Source organism: Bufo bufo, chromosome 1 (assembly GCF_905171765.1).
Source record: "Bufo bufo chromosome 1, aBufBuf1.1, whole genome shotgun sequence".
NCBI classification, from domain to species: domain Eukaryota; kingdom Metazoa; phylum Chordata; class Amphibia; order Anura; family Bufonidae; genus Bufo; species Bufo bufo.
Window position 1 is genome coordinate 741,704,416 of NC_053389.1, and position 20,212 is coordinate 741,724,627.

At 41.4% G+C, this 20,212-nt stretch overlaps 1 protein-coding gene across 2 annotated transcripts in view; it reads right to left on the minus strand.

Annotated features, from left to right (window-relative positions):
- Positions 1-20,212, minus strand: part of ANTXR1 (ANTXR cell adhesion molecule 1) — a 220,520-nt gene that overhangs the window by 19,454 nt on the left and 180,854 nt on the right. For both annotated transcript variants that reach the window (XM_040414454.1, XM_040414453.1), the window contains one exon: positions 10,196-10,276. In XM_040414454.1, coding sequence (XP_040270388.1) covers positions 10,196-10,276 — 81 coding nt within the window. The remainder of the gene's footprint in view (positions 1-10,195; positions 10,277-20,212) is intronic.

Below are 20,212 nucleotides of genomic sequence, written 5' to 3' on the forward strand. Positions count from 1 at the left end.
GTCCTTAAGGTGAAATATGGCAGTGTCCTTAAGGGGTTAAAATTCAGTACACTAGGGAGGGAAACAGGGCCTCAGCCAACAGACTTGCCCACAATGCTTTGCAGGAAGCCTGCCAGATAATCAGGAGGAAGGATATTGGCTAGTCTATCAGGTTCTGTTCTAGCTGTGATGCATAGACGCTATTTGAGCTCAGCCACTGATGTGATAAGATTCGTCTGCCATGTCTCTAACAGACACCAATTAAGGACACAATCCAGCCATCTAAGGCTACTTTCACATTAGCGTTTTTCTTTTCCGGCATAGAGTTCCGTCCTAGGGGCTCAATACCGGAAAAGAACTGATCAGATATATCCCCATGCATTCTGAATGGAGAGTAATCCGTTCAGTTTGCATCAGGATGTCTTCAGTTCAGTCATTTTGACTGATCAGGCAAAAGAGAAAACCGTAGCATGCTACGGTTTATCTCTGGCGAAAAAAACTGAAGATTTGCCTGAATGCCGGATCCGGCATTTTTTTCCATAGTAATCTATTAGTGCCGGATCCGGCATTAAAAATACCGGAATGCTGGAACCGTGCTTCCGGTCTGCGCATGCGCAGACCTTTAAAAATGAGAAAAAAATAAATACCGGATCCGTTTTGCCTGATGACACCAGAAAAACAGATCCGGTATTGCAATGCATTTTTCTGACTGATCAGGCAAGTGTGAAAGTACCCTAAAACATGTTTGTCACGGCCATGGCTATGACCGTGACTCCTGAACCGCATGCGGTTGTCAGCGGTTTTCATTGGTGTTCAATCACAGGTGAGGGCTGTGGTATTGGCCTCACCTGTGGTTGCCGCTGGCAACAGTATGTATGTGGCAGCGTAGCAGGCTGAGCTGTGCCATGCAGCTCGCTACGCTGCGCATGCGGTTTTGTGTGTGATGTGTGGATGTGTGCACTGTGTTTTATGTTATTGTGTGCACGTTCCCTTTAAGTGGTGTTTTCCCTTCCCTGGTGTTGGAAGGGTTAATCCCCTTCCTAGTGTGTGTGATCACTGGGTGTGTCCGACTGTGGGGTGTGGCTTCTTGGCCTATAAAGCCTCACTGCTTTTGCAGGCCTTCAGGTTGCTTCAGCCATGCTTAGCTGAGAGCAGCCTCATGTATTTATTACCTGCCAGTAAGAGCCACCCCTGTGGTCATAAACCTTTATGTCAAAACCTTAATGTCATAACCATAATGTCGCTTTAAGTTATTTCTAGTTATGTGTGATGTCCGTGTGATGTTTTATATGTGATTTTGTGCAGCTATGGATCTGGGTCCCTGTGTGGGGATGCGTTTGTGATCTGCACCCTGCTAACACAGGGATCCAGTCAGCAAGGCTGTGGCAGGTAGGTGGAACTCTTTGTTCACCTGCCATATCCATAGAGCTGTTTATGTCTCCCCTTTTCCTGCAGCTTGGCCGTTGAGACTCCTGCTCCTCCGTGTCTAGGAGGAGTGGGCTTGTCTTACTCAGCTCCTAGGTGAGGGTCATCTTGAGGGCTAGCAGGGACTTTTAGGTTCCGGAGCATGGGCCCTCCTACCATCAAGGTTGGCTCATGTAGCTAGGAGCCAGGGTCAGGTTAGGGATGCGTTTAGGAGGTGACCTGCTCCCTAATCCTGTCTTCATGGCCAAGCAGCCGTAACATCACCGGGCTCCACACGGCTGAGGATTTCCCCCATCCTCAGCCGTGACAATGTTATAAAGCTTCTACAGTCCATGAGTGTTTCATAGACATATCCCCAGCATCATCAACAGCATATATTTCTCTGCATTAGCTACACAACTGCACCTTTCTAAAAACAGCTGAACTTTTGTGTATATGTTTATTTTATTTTACAGCAATTTATTCTGATCCATGCATAATCAATTATATTTGAAATGTAGATTATGTGTTCCCACCTCATGTGATATGAAGTAATATTACATGTGAAAAATTAAATTTTCGATATGTTATATTGAAATTTCTTTGAAAATTCTAATAAAAAATTATTTTGTTCTAAAAACAGCTGCAATTTCTCATATGTTTATACGTGCACAAATAATCTTATTTTACTGTGTCAATACCAATGTTCATAGCATGGAATGTTTATTTCTTACAACAAAAAAAACCCTTTTTTTAACCATTCATAAGTGTGCAATTTAACACATTTTAGTGCCTCAGCACCAGTATATAGTGGCTTCTCAGCCAGGGGACCGAAAAGAAAACTGTTGCAATTTTTCAACCATTTATAAGTGCATAATCTAGTATCCAGTGTACAGTGTGTTCAGAGCAGGGGAGGTTTAATTGGGCCTGTATTTATTACTAAAAAACCTTTTGCAATTTTTCTTCTGTTTATAAGTGTACGAAGAAGCATATTTTCGAGTATTACTGACCACATATAGTTTGGCCAAAGACTGTATCCAATTATGCTTTCTTTTAAAACAACCGTAATTTTAATAAAAAAATATTATTTAGCATAGCCTAGTGTACTTGGGCTATTTTCACACTAGCGGCAGGACGGATCCGACAGGCTGTTCACCCTGTCGGATCCGTCCTGACGCTATTTCGCCATGCCGCCAGACTGCCGCACTGTCCCCTATGACTATAATGGGGACGGGCCGGACTAAAAGCACTACATGATGTTATTCCATCCTCTCACCGCGAACTGCCGTGCTGCGCTGGAGCTCCGCCCCGTCCCCATTATAGTCAATGGGGGCGGTCCGGCGGCATGGCGAAATAGCGGTAGGACGGATCCGACAGGGTGAACAGCTTGTCGGATCCGTCCTGCCGCTAGTGTGAAAGTACCCTTAACCTGACATTGGGTCTGTTAGTGCAGGCTAAAAAGTCAGACCTAGGTCAAGCTCAGGTGTTGGAAGCGGGAATGTGGTCCCATGTGTTAATTTGTCTCCAGAATGCCGTTTATTAATTTGTTGGACTCTGTCTAAGTGCACATTTTTTTTTCATAGTTGCGCTGCATTTGGAGGAAATAAGAGATGCTGATGCACGACACCACCACAGCAGGGAGCATGTGTTTTCTTCAGCTCAGACAGTGTGGCTGCTCATCAGGAAGACATTTCAAGTACTTAGACCCTAGAGGCCACCAATTTTATGGTAGGGACAACAGCATCAACAATATCATACCCCTGATATTTAGAGCAAATGATCATGCTGACAAGTGTACCATTAGTATCACAAAAGGTTAACACTACTAGATTGTTGTCTTCAGGGCTGGGACAAGGCCATTTGGTGCCCAGGGCGAAGATGGCAAACTGCGCCCCCCCCCCCCCCCCCCTGTTTTTAAGAAAGAATCAATGTTGTTTCAAAACAAGAATATACTTAAAGCAATAGAACAAAGGACTGTGGGACTTTGAAAGTCACAGACACTATAAAGTTCCCCCCCATCATCATGTGCCAGTATAAAGTCCCCCCCATCATCATGTGCCAGTTTTGTAATAAGCCCCCCCAATGTGCCAGTAACACTATTGTAAAAAAAAACAAAAAAAAAACACTTATACTTACCTAAGTGTCAGCGATGCGATGCAGCCTCTTCCTGTGTCCCACGCTGTAATGTAAGGCTCAGGCCGCACGATGACGTCATTGCGCCGGCCTCTGATAGGCTGCCGGCCTAGTGCCTGCAGCCAGGGGCGTACATAAAAATCACTGGGCCCCATAGCAGGAATCTAAATTGGGCCCCCATTCCCCTTTTATAGCCCCTCCCTTTGTTCCATGAACTATTCTTGCTGCTGCGTTTTATAATTTATGCCATCAGGGCCGGAATGGGATTACAAAACAGCCCTGGCACACAAAAGAGGTATAATAGATGCAGATGTATATTATATACAGCAGTGTACAGTTATGTGAGGTACGCGGTATAATAGATGCAGTGTGTACAGGTATATAGTATATTCCCTAGTGTTCTGATATGTGAGGTACAGGGTATAATAGATGCAGTGTGTACAGGTATATAGTATATACAGCAGTGTACTGATATGTGAGGTACGGGGTATAATATATGCAGTGTATACAGTATATACAGTAGTGTAATATGTGAGGTACGAGGTATAATAGATGCAGTGTGTACAGGTATATAGTAAATACAGCAGTGTATTGACACCTCGTACCTCACATATCAGTACACTGCTGTATATACTATATATCTGTACACACTGCATCTATTATACCTCGTACCTCACATATATAGTATATACAGAAGTGTACTGATATCTGTACACACAGCATCTATTATACCTCATACCTCACATATCAGTGCACTGCGGTATATACTATATATCTGTACATATTGCATGTATAATACTGTGTAATATATGCAGTGTGTGTGCATGTATGTGTGTGTATATATATATATATATATATATATATATACAGAGCAGTGTATTGATGTGACACATAGAAGGTATAATACTGTAGATGCAGTGTTTATAGAAATATGTGGTCAGTTATGCATTATAGTCACTGTGAGGTACATGAGGTAGTGGTAACTGTCTGAAGTAGTATACATGAGTGAGCAATGAGTAAAAACAGGGCATGGAGGGGGGGGGGGGGTAAATGATGAAAAGTAGAGGACCTCCTCTTACCTCTCCATTCCAGTCTGTATGGATCAATACAGAGCTGATTGTGAACTTCAAATACTTGCTGTTAGGGGTTGAAGGACCTGTGATGATGTCATCACAGGTCCTGGCAGATGTACCTTTGAAACCTAGGAACTACACCATTTTTGGTGCAGTTCCTTTGCTAGATTCTGCAGGACCTGTGATGTTGAAGATGATGTCATCACAGGTCCTGGCAGATGCACTGTTCTAACCTGGGAACTACACTTTACACTGTGCAGTTCCCTTACAGGACATGTGATGACATCATCAAAGGTCCTTTAGCTTTAGAAAGGTAAACAGGAGTAATTAGGGGGCGGGGCCTCTCCTCCACTTCGGTGCCTGCCTGCAGCCTATCAGAGGAAAGGGAAGGGACACGCCTCTCCCTCCCCTGCACCTCCGCTGGCACAGACAGTTTACAATGGAGATGAGCGCAATGGAAGCGCTCATCTCCCTGTGCCCAGCGGCGGCTGCTCACTTGGGGGGGGGGGGGGGGTCATTTTAGTTGGGGGGGCACATGGGGGGGGCACAGCATGATGTAGGGGGGGCCGTGGCCCCCTCTGGCCCCCCCCTGGCGACGCCACTGCTGCTGGCACTTCACCTGCGCCCCCCTCCTGTCCGCAAATGGTAGCGCCCAGGGCACCCGCTCCTTCGGCCCCTGCCTTGTACCGGCCCTGGTTGTCTTGATGCTGTAAGGGGGGCAAAATTGTTGTATTACCAGAATATTCTCTGTACACAGCTTGCCGCAGCTTTCGTCCAGAACAAGCCTGCCACCCACATGTTTGACCAGGAGGTCCCTCTCTGTCCCTTGTTGCATTACCAACCTTCCGCCATCTTTGCTATGACAAGTAGAACTACAGCAGCAGCCAATTCAGTTTGATGAACTAGATAGAGTAGTTTGCTATTGATAAACTTCTTCAGCCTCCAGTGTTCTGTTAGAGAGGGTATTCAGTGTGGCAGGTGGTGTTGTCATACTCAAGCAGACAAAATTGTGGCATTGCTGACAGTGGCTATTTAGTGGCATCCGCTGTCTGCCTGTCCATCATGTTCCATACTGTACTGCTGCCACCACAACTGTTACTCTGCCTACTACCTTTACTACTACCCCTATACAACTGCACATCTCCTGTTAGGTTCCATGCTGCTGCCGCCACAACTGTTACTCTGCCTACTACCTTTACTACTACCCCTACACAACTGCACATCTCCTGTAATGGCTGTTACTGTCACTGCTACTACCCCTACACATCCACATGTCTCCTGCCTTGTCCATCAGGTTTCAAACTGTACTTATGCTGCTGCCATGGCTATTCCTGCCATTGCTACTACCCCTACAAAGCCACATATCTGCTGCATTGCCAATCATATTCTATACTGCACTGCTGCCACTACTATTACCTCTACACTGCTGCACATTACCTGTATTGCTCATCATGCATACTGCATTGCTGCCACTACTATTACCCTTACTCATCTCCTGCCTTGTCTGTGAGGTGTACTGCTGCTGCTCCCACAAAACGGGATAATTTTTGGATGCTTGTTCAGAATGTATGTATAAACATTGACAGGCACCTATCCACATTATGGAATTTTTTTAATTTATTTTAAAAGGCATAACAAATCTCATGGAGCAGTGTGTTTTTACACAGGTTGCTTGTTAACAACCTTGTGTTTGCCATGTGTTTACTTATCTAAGCTATGATCCTCCTACATACAGTTCTGTTCAAAATGCTCTGGTTCCAACTGCGTGATGATTACAGACGTCCAGCATGCAGTTAAGGGAATCTTTCACTATGATATTCACTGCTAACCCAGGCATAATGCCTTGTAAGGCTAGTTTAGTTGAATGTATTGATCCTTTGCTTTATTCTGGAGAAACAGTACTTTCAATCCATATGCAAAGTGCACCAAGGCTGAGCTCAAGCCACATACATTTTTTTTTAAAATTTGATATGGTAAACAGAAAACAAATCAAAATGGTCAATTTGCCATTTTCTGGTCGCTTCACCTCCCCACAAAATTTTTTAGAAAAAAAGTGACCAAAAAGTCATACACACCCCAAAATTGTACAATATGAAGTACAGATTGACCTGCAAAAATTGAGCTGTTACTCAGCTCCGTACACTTAATTACAAAAAAGTTATAGGGGTCAGAATATGAAGATAAAAAAGAAATATACTTTTTTCAAGTTTTTTTCCCGCACTAAAGCTCAAGAAAAACTATATAAATTTGGTATCGCTGTAATTGTACTGACCCGGAGAATGAAGGTGACAGGTTAATTTTACTGCATAGGGAATGCTGTAAAAACAAAATTGTATATATTTTTTTCCAATTCCACCCCATTTGGACTTTTTTCCAGCTCTCCATTACATGGTAAGTAATATTAAATACTGTCATTAGAAAGTGCAACTTGTCCCACAAAAAACAAGCCTTCATACAGCTATGTGAACAGAAAAATAAAAAAGTTATGGCCCTGGAAAGGCAGGGAGTGAAAAACAAACACATAGAAAGAAAAACCCTCTGTGGGCAAATGAGATGAAATGCTTGTGGCCTACATTCACAATCCCCAAGATTCAGACAACACATCTACAAGTTGTGCACCCAATTTTTATTTTTATTTTTTTTAGAATGGAATAACATTAGTGTAAGTTAAAGCCCATGAATGTAAAACAGCACAAAAAAACACAAAAAACATCACCACAAAATGTTTTTCTTTAGGACATATGTGTGTACTGTATATCTTATATAGTTTTAAATTCTCAATTTATAGCTTATCTATCCAAAGAAAGCATTCCAATTCTTCCAGCTACTTGATCTGTTCCAGGACTCTGATGCTGAAATAGTTCAGAGTTAAATGTAGTCTTTCTACCACAAAAATTTAACCATGACCTAATGTTTAGATTCCTTTATAAGCCACAAACAAAAGAGAAACAATTTAGACCCTTGATCATTGCCAAGAGTTTCGTAACCCCATTTCATTACTTCATTGCAGATAACAACACTTACTTAGATGTACTTTAGTTTTACTTGGATTGATTTAGATCTGTTAATTTGTTGTCATTTTTCCATGTAGAAACAATATCCTATAATATTTACAGTTACAAATAAAAGTAAGGATGCAGTGTAGAATTGCAGTGTCCCCGCACACAGTCTAGGTGTCGCCACTGAAATGGCTTCTCAAATCTCCACCATGGCAGAAGAATGTTTCATGCTGAGGAAAGGCCTGAGCTAGCTGTCCCTCTCTATCTCAAATGGCTGGTATCATGGCCAAAGAGCTGCTGGCCAATTGTCTGTGGTTTAGTTGTCTGGCTGGCTCCCTGGTCACAGGGTTATTGACTCAGGGTCTGTAGCTCAGTATCTCTATCTCAGTGTCTTCTTCTGGTCACTCATGCAGTCTGGAAGAGTCTCTCCTACTGAACGCTATCTGCAGATTAGCAGCGTCTCTCCTACTAAATATTGGACCCATCTGCAGACAACTAGGGGTTCTGACTGTTCCACTTAGGCTAGTTGCACTCTGTGCAATGGTTTTCTTATGGACAATTCTCGGCATATTTGCTGGGTTGCGGCTAGATCTCCGAAGGTCCATATTCTTGTTAATGGGGCCTGAAGGGGAACCTTGTACTGGGAGGGTTTGAGTGGAGAAGCACAGACTAAATAGAAAAAAATGTTACAATTTAAGCCTCTCAAAGGCTTCTATAGAATATCAATACAAGTCTATAGGAATGATTAACCCGTACATGTACGGTGCTGGAGCGATGTGTAAATATGGTGTTCACTGGCATGTGCAGCGGGCGCCATGGCCGGCAGATCTCTGCTGTTTCAAACATCAGAGACCTGTGGCTAATTAAAGTGATCGTCAATAATTCCAATCACGGTAATTAAATGCTTTAGATGCCGTGATCAAGTGAGATCACGGCATCTAAATGTGCAAAAAGCCTGTGCGGCCAATTGGGGCATCAGTAGTTGCACTGAACACTTTCAGCCTTGCTGACGAGGCTGAAAGTGTTTATGCAACAATTCCTATTTTGGCCACCAGATGGCAGGCCAGGATAAGAAATTAGCAATATTCAGTTTAAATCGCATTTTAAAAATCCCTGATAGAACAAAAGGAAAAATAAAAAATCATTATTTATAGGCTCATATATGAGCCTCAAAATTATCATTTTTTTTTTAAATGTTAAAAAAAATATAAAAAATAAAAAAATATAAAAGTTTAAATCACCCCCCTTTCCGCCGTACAAAAAATAAATACCTAAATAACAATAAATATAAACATCATGGGTATCACCGCGACTGAAAAGGCCCATACTGTTAAAATAGAAAAAATTCCAATACGGCGAATGGCATAACGGAAAAAAAGAGTCAAAATGGCCGATTTGCCATTTTTTCATTGCTTCTCCAAAATGGCATCAATAAAAAATACAGATTGTCCCACAAAAAATTAGCCACTAAACAGCTCAGTAGACATGGGGGTCAGAATATGGTGATGTAAATTTTTGATAAAAGTTTAAATTAATTTTTACACTATTTAGATATAGAAAACCTATACATATGGGGTAGTAACTGTGGAAGATTTCTAACTCCTCAGTGCATAGATAGAAAGTCCCAAAGTCTCTCAGTGTTAGCTGGCTGTGCGTTAACTCTTTCCACAGTGCAATGCAGATATAAGGCACTGACAGTGCAAATGAACAGGTTATATTATAAGAAACATAAAATGCAGTTTAATATAAAACAGTACAAGTGCACACAATAGCATTAATCATAGTGCAAGTTAACCATTCAAAGTGAAATAGAGGAGGGAGTTGAAGGCTTTACATAGCAGCAATAGAGGAAAATGTCCAGAAGCATCCTTACTCTAACGTACTCTTGCTCCAAGGCACTACACAATAACAGACGTACCACCATTGGGGCTCTAGCACCCTTGGATCCCATAGTGCAGGCATGCTCAACCTGCGGCCCTCCAGCTGTTGCAAAACTACAACTCCCAGCATGCCCGAACAGCCTACAGCTATCAGTCTACAGCAGGGCATTGTGGGAGTTGTAGTTTTACAACAGCTGGAGAGCCGCAGGTTGAGCATGTCTGCCATAGTGTATTCAGTCACACAGGTAAGCAGGTGATGCAATGACTCTAAGAAGCACAATAATATAATCATCCAAGAAGGATACATTTATGTTTTAAAATATATTTAGTGAATATTTACAGCATTCCTTCATGTGCAGTGTTATGTGAAGTTGTTGGCAAAAGACAATGGGAATCAGCAATATTTTTACACAGTCTTGCTCACAATGTCATCCAGTGATTATACACATAAGGCCTCATGCACACGACTGTAAACCACGGATCCGCAAAAAACGGAAGCTGCCCGTGTGCTTTCCGCAATTTGTGGCCCATTGTAGAAAAGCCTATTCTTGTCTGCAAAACGGACAAAAAATTTTTTTTAGCCCAAAATGAGTAAAATGCAATTATTAAAAAAAAATGCCCCCGAAGGTGTATGTAACTTTTTAGTACACTTTTCATTAGTTACTGGCGCACCTACTGTATCTTGTAAAATTCCTGAATGTAATATACATATAACAGCAACATTTACCTTATCTCCAGGCTGTGGTCTCATCACTGACACCCGACTGTATCCTTTTCTCAGAAGAAGCCATAAAGCATCAAGTTTGCCCTGAAAAACATAAATATATAAAAATATGTTTCTGTACAGATTGAATACTAGAGATGAGCGAATCGAATCCCACGAAGTGGAATTCGATCCGAATGTCAGGATAAATTCGATTCGATTTTCCTAGTGCTTCATGTAAACAAATTGATTTAACCTGAAATGGTATAAAAAACAAAAAAATTCATTCTTATCGCCACTATTTACTCGTGATGGGCCGCCAGCCGTATGACGTCACCACGTAGGCCAGCGTGATGACATAATCTCGTGCCACGCGAGATTTCACGCCAGATCTTCAAGCAAGATGGCGGTGGCCGGCCCGTCGCGAGCAAACCTATGCGGTAAGTTTAATTTTCTTAAATTTTTTTTTTTAATTTCACACTGTTGAACGCGGCATCTGAGGGGTACAATGACGGGGGGTGGCTCTATCGCAGCTCCCTATCATTGTACCCACTACTTACAAAAAAATGCGCTTCGTGACGAAGTAATTTGTCACAAAGCTAGATTTTTTTTAAAATTTGGTGAATCAGCCGAATTGAACTTTAAAAAAATCATCTTTATTGAATACAAAAAATAAAATGCTACACATTTCCTTCATTGCTTACCCACAGCGCCATACATACATTGTGGCCATGTGTGAGGACTGAACACAAGTGCAAAACACATACGTCTGTGCAGAGACCTTTTATTGCCTTTTATATGGACGAATAATATGTGGAATCTTTATTCTGTTGGATTCCATTCTGCTAGTCTTTTTCTCATATACTGTGGAGCGTCTAGGTCAGGACCAGGAATCCTGGAATGTGCTCTGCCAGAAACCGCTACGATACACTATGTGGTGAGCTATTTTTTTATGATTATTTAATCGATAATCCCTATACTTTTAATATAATGTGGTTAGCATGTACCTATAGATTAAACCAGTGATATCAACTATACAAAAACATAAATTTGCGACAAATAATAGTAGATGTGTAACTGTCATTCTTTTTTTTATTTTTTGTAATGTGTAGGAGTAGTGATACTGACCATTTTTGTAATACACTTTAATTACTGGAATCGTACATTTCTATTACAAAAATAGCTCTAAAGTGGCCCATTTTTAGTCTTAGCAACGCTCCTCTGTCTTCTGTTTACATAACTGTGGAGACTTGCTCAACACTGACTGTTATGTAAATAGAAGACAGAGGAGCGTTGCTAAGGCTCAAAATGGGCCATTTTAGTGCTATTTTCTAATAGAAATGTACAATTTCAGTGATTAAAGTATACTACAAAAATGGTCAGTATGACTACTCCTATACATTGAAAAAATAAAAAAGAATGACAGTTACACTTTAAATTTTATGATTAAACATTGAGTTAAAATGTTGGAGTCGCAAGAAACTTTTCAAACTATGCTTGGTGCTCCTCAGCAGACACTCCAAACTGTGCCCTCAACTTTGTGGTGTAGAGCATTTCCAAAATACTTTGAGTGGGCACAAACTCTATCAGACCACTTAGGCACAAAAAAACAAAACAAAACAAAACAAAAAAAACATCTTGGGGGTCATTTATCAGACTTGTGTAAAGTAGAACTGGCTTAGTTGATGATAGCAACCAATCAGATTCCTCCTTTTATTTTCCAAAGGAGCTGTCCAAAATGAAAGGAGGAATCTGTTTGGTTGCTATCAGCAACTAAGCCAGTTCTACTTTACACCGGTTTGATAAATGACCCTCCCTTGTGTATAAAGTTTTCCGGTCAAAATACATGGACATTGAGTCTAGGATCTGGTTGATTTTCCTGGAGTAGCTTCAAGGTCCTAAACGCGTGCTAAGCAGGCAAAATACGTTCAGATGTACAAATAACCGAAAAATGGAATCAGCATTTTTACACAATAAACCACAGCTTTAGTTTTCCATTAGAGATGAGCAAATCTTTACTGCGGACACTGGGTGTTTTTTCAATTACAGGGCCATATTTAATTTATATAAGATAATGAAGGCTTAAAGGGGTTGTCAAAGACTTAAATATACCTAGTCTGAGGATAGGTCATCAATATCTGAGTGGTGGAAGTGCTACTCTCCTGCCTGTTCTTCTCCATTGGTCACAGCTCAAGTGAATGGAACTGAGCTGCAATACCAGTCACAGCCTCTATACAATGGATAGCGCTGTGTCTGAAAGAACTAGGAGGTGGACCGCCACCAATCATATACTGATTACCTATCCTGAGGACAGGTCATCAATATTTAAGTTCTGATGCAGTGACCCAGTAGGCACTCCAATGGGGTTATAATTCATTTGCTTTCAGTTTTTACATGTTTTTCTTCCAGAAAGCTAAATATGATGTGAACTAGTGGCCCACATTAACAGTTGCTAGGCAGGGCTGCTCCACTCTGCCCTAAGGAGAGGATGTTGTTGTAGTAGTTACTCTGTTACTTTGTAGATTGAGAGAGTAGATGCAGCGTCAAGCATCAAAGAGCAACCAGCAGTAGGTAGAGACAGTGCCAAACACCAGCCTCTGAGGAAGAACAGGGGGGGGGGGGGGGTGTTAAAGGACAACAGGGCAACCAATTATATTCCATGAAATATATAGCGAGAGATATTGAGGGCACCGTCCTTCCACCTGAGGTATGAGGGAACACAGTCCTGGCCTCCTCCGACCATATAAGAAAATGGGGTGCTAAGATTGAGCAGGATACAATTGAAAGCAAAATCAAAAAGATGCATCGCACTCACCATATATGGTGAGTGCGATGCATCTTTTTGATCTTGCTTTCAATTAGATTCCACCTTTCATTTTTCAAAGCTCCTTTAGTTCACATCAGTTTTAATAAATCTTCCCCAGACTATTTATTCTGAATGATAGAGCCGCCATTACAAGGAGTTTGCTGGATACAAGACTGAGAAGAACATGCACGTCTAAGGCTTCACAGCAGTTGGTTGGGTTAGAAGCTCCTGGCTCCCAGCCATACCCAGGAGGCAGACTGTTTAAAGACTACACACTCCAGCTGGGAATTGTAGTGCCACATATTTTGAGAGAAAGGGAGAGAATTGTACCGCTTGGCTAGATTATAGAAAAAGCACAGATATTTAGGAAAAGTGACTCAGGGAGCGCCTGCATATATATGCAACTTCAGGAACTGTGAAAGCAAAGTTTAAGTATCGTGCCTATTTCTAAAATTACTTGTATTTGCACTTTGCCTCATCATTGAAACCAGCTCTCTATTACATTTGTCAAGAATCCCTGCCTTGCACCCCACCATGCACCACCAACACCAAGGCAACCCCAACCACCATCAGAAAGGAGACCATGCAACCAGCAGCATGGTGGCTCAGTGCTTAATACTGCCTTGCAGCACTGGGGTCCTAGGTTCAAATCCGACCAAGGACAACATCTGCATGAAGTTTTTATGTTTCCCTGTGTTTGCATGGTTTTCCTCTGGGTACTCCGGTTTCCTCTCCACACTCCAAAGACATACTGATAGGGAACTTAGATTGTGAGCCCCATTGTTGCTTATATATCGCCAACATTAATCCTTGCCCCCAATGGCGCTCATTATCGGAATTTATGGAGTCTGGGAGAAAATCATGCAGACTTCATGCTGATGAAGACCCTAGTTCTGCAGTCCTAACCACTGAGCCCCTCGAAACATAAATTGCTATATTCTTCCTCATTAGATGTCACTCAGGTTGTGCTGTGTAACTCAATGCTGCTTGTACGTTTGGTTTACAAATGCTCGGAGGAGAAGACACTGGAAATTCACAAAGCGGAATGGAAATTTATTGGACAAGGGCCTAATATTTCGTCTCCCTGCTGCGGAGAAGGTTCTCTTTGGCAGATGGATGTACAGGGAAATATTTTATGAGCGTTCCTTCCTCCGTATTTAGGATAACATTTGTTCTATTTTCAGGGCCAAAAAATTGATTATTTTCTTCAAAAAGAAATCTATAGATTTATAGCTGTAAAGAATCTGTTTTCCAAGCACTAAATATATGAAAACTCCTATCTGTAGTTGCAGTCTGGATATAACAAGCTTGGACGTCTGTCTGATATTTCTCAGCAACTTTTAGAATCCAGTCTTGTGAGCTAACATAAAGATAGTAATGCATGGTTCCTTTAGATTTCAGCATCAGTATAATGGGAAAGCCTTGGGAACTGTGTATTCAGATCGGTTGGCTTTGAACAGTTAGCCAGTTGTGCGCACCAAACAGGGCCTGCTTTATTGGTTGTTGGCCATAACAACCAATCAGAGATCAACTTTCATTTTTCCAGAGTAGATTGAGAAATGAAAGGTGAGCTCTGATTGGTTGTTATGGACAACAGTCTTACTATCAGACCATTTTCATAAATGAGGATCTTGAGGACAAACACCTGTATTTTGTTCTGCGCTGTTGTATTTGGTTTTGCTGGGGCAGTTTTTTGTGCTGTACTACGGTATTGTTTGCCCTGCCCACTTGCGTTGCCTACTTTGTCAATTTTGAGCCACCAAATTCCATTTTAAAATAGCAATGCAAAGTTCGCTTGAATGGGTCCACAAATCCGGAGAAGCGGAATGGTGCGGAACGGAAGCACGGAACCCTACGGAAGCACTACAGAGTGCTTCCGTGGGGTTTTGTCCCGTACTTCCATTCCGCAAAAAGATAGAACATGTCCTATCTTTTTGCGAAATGGACGGATCGCGGACCCATTAAAGTGAATGGGTCTGCGATCCGCTGCGGCTGTCCCACTGTCGGTGTTCATGCATTGCGGCCCGGGGCACACACGTTCATGTGCAAGAGGCCTAATTCTGTATGGAAACAGCATTACACACAAAGTTTTTTTAACAAATCGACCTCGGATCTATGATCCGAAGTTTGATTCGCTCAACCCCAGTAAGTATCCTATGACAATTCTGATCTCAAAGTCACAAAGCAGGGAAAAAAAGCAACTTCTTAAGGCAAAATTTAAATATAGTACAAGCCACTTAAGAGACATTTGTAATCATTCTGAGATGTAAAAGTATTATTTATTGATAAAAAATGTCACCTGCACTACAGAACCTTACTATCATATGCCGTATTGTAGTTTTCCACTGCATAAAGTTACAGCATAATGCTAGGATATACCATCACTTTCTTATCGATCAAGGTTTGACTGCTGGAACCTCCACTGATCCTAATCTATTATTATTTTTATTTTTCATCAGGCCAATTTTCTTAATTGTTTTCAGTACAGGCAACAGTACAACAAATACAACACAATTCCACCCCTGAAGGCCCCCTCCCTCCGTGTAGTGTAGATATCCTCTATTAGACCCCAGACAGGGGAATATACTCTCTCACAGTACAACTACACCCTCCTGCATCAGAAGCTAGTATTCCTTCCACTCCGTAAGGCGTTTGGTACTCGCAAGGCTTCCAGCAACCATGCCCTCATCAGTTCTGAGGATTCTAACCCTGAATTTATAATCCAGGTTTCCTATTGCTGTGAAAATGTTGTGAGCGTCCCCCTTTAAAAGCATACCCCTCTTTTCAACCATACCATCCGATTTATAACCCCTATCAGGTCCTGCATAGCTGGGCTGTATCCAGGGTTGGGATTAAAATTTTTAACAACAGGTTCTTTACTCAATGGCGGACACACGGCGTCACGGCACATGTTTACATATACATACACCATATATATGCAACACACATAAATACGCCATATACATGGTACACATACATAAATACACCATATATACACTACACACACATACCACCCAACTAAGGAGCTAAACTATCAGCGGCGCGCGAAGCAATGGGACCGAACACCTCCAGCTGCCCTGCCGCCGCCAGAGCACCGGATCGGGACTCAGCCGGTTCTCTGATCCAGTTTTAATTTTAACCGCCTCACGTCCGCCCATAGACTATAAACGTCCTATGGGTGGACGTCTATTTCTGACAGCACGTTTTAAAACGTCCTGTCAGAAATAGCAGCTGCATGCTAATCGTGCAGCTGCTGATCGGGTTGCCCGCTGTCAGTGACAGCAGGGCAACCCTAAGACAAGGCAGGGACAGTTCCCAGGTGTCCCTGCCTTCACGATCGCTGCAGACACAGCGCTCACCGAGCGCTTTGTCTGCAGAGAAGGAAGCGCTGTGCGCTTCCTGTTCCGGCCCGGCGGTCATGTGACCGCCGTGACCGGAGAGTGCAGGGGCTGTGTGAGGTCTCTCAGAGACCTCGATCAGCCCTGCACTGAGGCTGTACAGCGCAGGATTGCTGCTGTACAGCCTCTATAGGGGTGCATTTGTCCTGTAACTGGGGCTACTATCTCAGCCCCAGTTACAGGAGAAATCAACTGTGAAAAAAAAAAGAAAAAGTGAAGCAAATGTCCCCCAGAGGTCTTGTATGACCTTATGGGGGACGAAAAGTGTAAAAAAAAAAAAAAAAATAAAGGGTTGAAAAAATAAAATAAAATAAAGTTTCACATGTAAAAAAAAAAAAAGTTCCCAAGTTAGGAATAAAAAAAAAAAAATTAAAATAGAAAAAATAAAGTAAAATAGACATATTTAGTATTGCCGCGTCCGTAAAAACCAGCTCTATAAAAATATCACATGACCTAACCCCTCGGATGAACACCGTAAAAAATAAATAAAAAAAACTGTGTCAAAACAAGCAATTTTTGTCACCTTGCATCACAAAAGGTGCAACACCAAGTGATCAAAAACGCGTATGTCCCACAAAATGGTACCAATAAAACCGTCACCTCATCCCACAAAAAATGAGCCCCTACATAAGAAAATCTCTCAAAAAATAAAAAAACTATAGCTCTTAGAACATGGAGACACTAAAACATAATTTTTTTGGTTTCAAAAATGCTATTATTGTGTTAAAGTGAAACAAATAAAAAAAAGTATACATATTAGGTATTGCCGCGTCCGTAAAAACCAGCTCTATAAAAATATCACATGACCTAACCCCTCGGGTGAACACCGTAAAAAAAAAAAAAAAAAAAACTGTGTCAAAACAAGCAATTTTTGTCACCTTGCATCACAAAAGGTGCAACACCAAGTGATCAAAAACGCGTATGTCCCACAAAATGGTACCAATAAAACCGTCACCTCATCCCGCAAAAAATGAGCCCCTACATAAGAAAATCTCTCAAAAAATAAAAAAACTATAGCTCTCAGAACATGGACACATTAAAACATAATTTTTTGGTTTCAAAAATGCTATTATTGTGTAAAACTTTAATAAATGAGAAAAAGTATACATATTAGGTATCGCCACGTCCGTAACAATCTGCTCTATAAAAATGTCACTTGACTGAACCCCTAAGGTGAACGCTGTAAAAATAAATAAATAGAAACTGTGCTAAAACAACCAATTTTTTGGTCACCTTGCCCCATAAAGTGTTATAATGAATGATCAAAAAATCATATGTACCCAAAAATAGTACTAATAAAACTGGCACCTTATCCCCTAGTTTTCAAAATGGGGTCACTTCTTGGGAGTTTCTACTGTAAGGGTGCATCAGGGGGCTTCAAATGGGACATGGCATCTAAAAACCATGTGGAGTTCCTTTCCTTCTGCGCCCTGCCGTGTGCCCATACAGCAGTTTACGACCACATGTGGGGTGTTTCTGTAAACCGCAGAATCTGGGTAATAAATATTGAGTTTTGTTTGGCTGTTAACCATCGATGTGTTAGAGAAAAAAATTGATTAAAATGGAAAATCTGCCAAAAAAGTGAAATTTAAAAATTTGATCTCCATTTTCCTTTAATTCTTGTGGAACGCCTAAAGGGTTAACAAAGTTTGTAAAATCGGTTTTGAATACCTTGAGGGGTGTAGTTTCTACAATGGGGTCATTTATGGGGGTATCCACTATGTAGGCCCCACAAAGTGACTTCAGACCTGAACTGGTCCTTATAAAGTGGGTTTTGGCAATTTTCTTAAAAATTTGAAGAATTGCTTCTAAACTTCTAAGCCTTCTAACGTCCTAAAAAAATAAAATGACATTTCCAAAATGATGCCAACATAAAGTAGACATATGGGGAATGTTAAATAATAAATATTTTATGAGGTATCACTTTCTGTTTTAAAAGCAGAGAAATTGAAATTTAGAAAATTGCGATTTTTTTAAATTTTTGGGTAAATTTGGGATTTTTTCATAAATAAAGGTGAAATATTTTGACTCAAATTTATGACTATCATGAAGTACAATGTGTCACGAGAAAACAATCTCTGAATGACTTGGATAAATAAAGGCGTTCCAAAGTTATTACCACATAAAGTGAGATATGTCCGTTTTGCAAAATTTGGCCTGGTCAGGAAGGGGGCAAAGGGCCCAGATGGGAAGTGGTTAATAACTGGATCTGGAGAACTGGAGGGAACTGGCTGAATCCCATGCCTGGCTGTATCCAACATTTTGCAATCAGTTTGCGGGTTGCATACAGAATTTTAGCTATTGATAGCTTCTGACCCTCCGCAACTGGTAGATCTTAAACACAGCCTGAAAGGCCAAACAAACGAGTTCTGGGAACCGCAGCGTTATGCAATTTATCTAACAGCTCAAACACTGAGGTCCATAAAGCACTCAATCCCCTCAGGTTCCGTACACTGAGGTCATTGGGCATCTAACCGAATCCCCATCCTATACGGCAATTGGGGAGGTTTGTAAACCCTATGGGACAGAAACAATTGCGAGCGATGTTGAGCCACACTAAGATAAAGTAGGAGTATTCTCTAGGATTGACTGCCACTGGGTAGAGGTCAAAGGGCCCACATCAGCTTCCCACTTCTCCTTCAATCCAGCCAATGGGTCCCCGAAACATCTCTCCAGAAGGAACCCATATGTAAAGGAGGTAAGTTTATAAGAGGCAGACGCTTGTACTACATGGTCAAACAGTGCAGTAGCAGCAATAGCAGTAGACACCAGCCTCCCTTGACATTGCATAGCATGCCTTAGTTGCAGGTAAGCATAAAAACAGAACTCTGTTGTCTACTCTGTATGAAGTTGCTGAAAGGTTTTAAAAACAGTATTATCAAAGACCTGATAGACATATCTGATTCCTTGCTGCTCCCATCCCCCAAATCCCTCCAATTTATACAACTCCCACAAATAGGCATTATGTCTAGTACGTCCCTAATATACCACCAGACCTTGTGCATAAGTTGGAGAGTGGGCAGACTAGTGAGATCCCAATCTAGTTTAGTGCTGCCACCCAATAATTTTATTTATTTTATTTTGGGGGTCATTTATCAATGTAGAACTGGCTTAGTTCCCTATAGCAACCAATCAGATTCCTCCTTTCATTTTCCAAAGGAGCTTTCCAAAATGAACAGAGGAATCTGATTGGTTACTATGGGCAACTAAGCCAGTTCTACTTTACACCAGTTTAATAAATTACCCTGTTGATGTCTTCTCCTGAAGAACAAAGATGCCGCATACATTTGAAAAACAGCCTGACAGCCTATAAACATTTTTCATTTCTGAAAATCTGTGTTGTCAACTGCAGAATTTCCTGTTTCTGGAAAGCTATTGGTACGTTCCATAACTTCCTCTGGGCTCTGGATCCTGTAGTGTCCATAACATGTTTTGATCACGTTTCCAAGGAAGAGAAAGAACATTTCAAGCTCACATGATCCAAAGTCAGCCGCCAAGCTGCAGTCTGGAGGAGCCGTGCTTGATGTCAACAATGGGAAACATATGGTTCTTATCAAATGGCAAAATGTTGGAGGTCTGTGGCATATTTGTCATTGGCTAATTCCAATTAGTGCAAAGATCCATAATAGAGTTCAACACCTTCTAATACATTCAAGAGGACCTGTCACCTTGAAATGCAGTGCAATCTACAAGCGGGAGGAGCTGAGCAGATTGACCTATAGTTTTATGGAAAAAGATTCAGTATAACTTATAATTTATACATTTAAATCTCTGCTTTTTCTGAGTTCATTTGTAGATGGGGCCATTTTATCAGTGACTGATAGGTATCCGTGCATA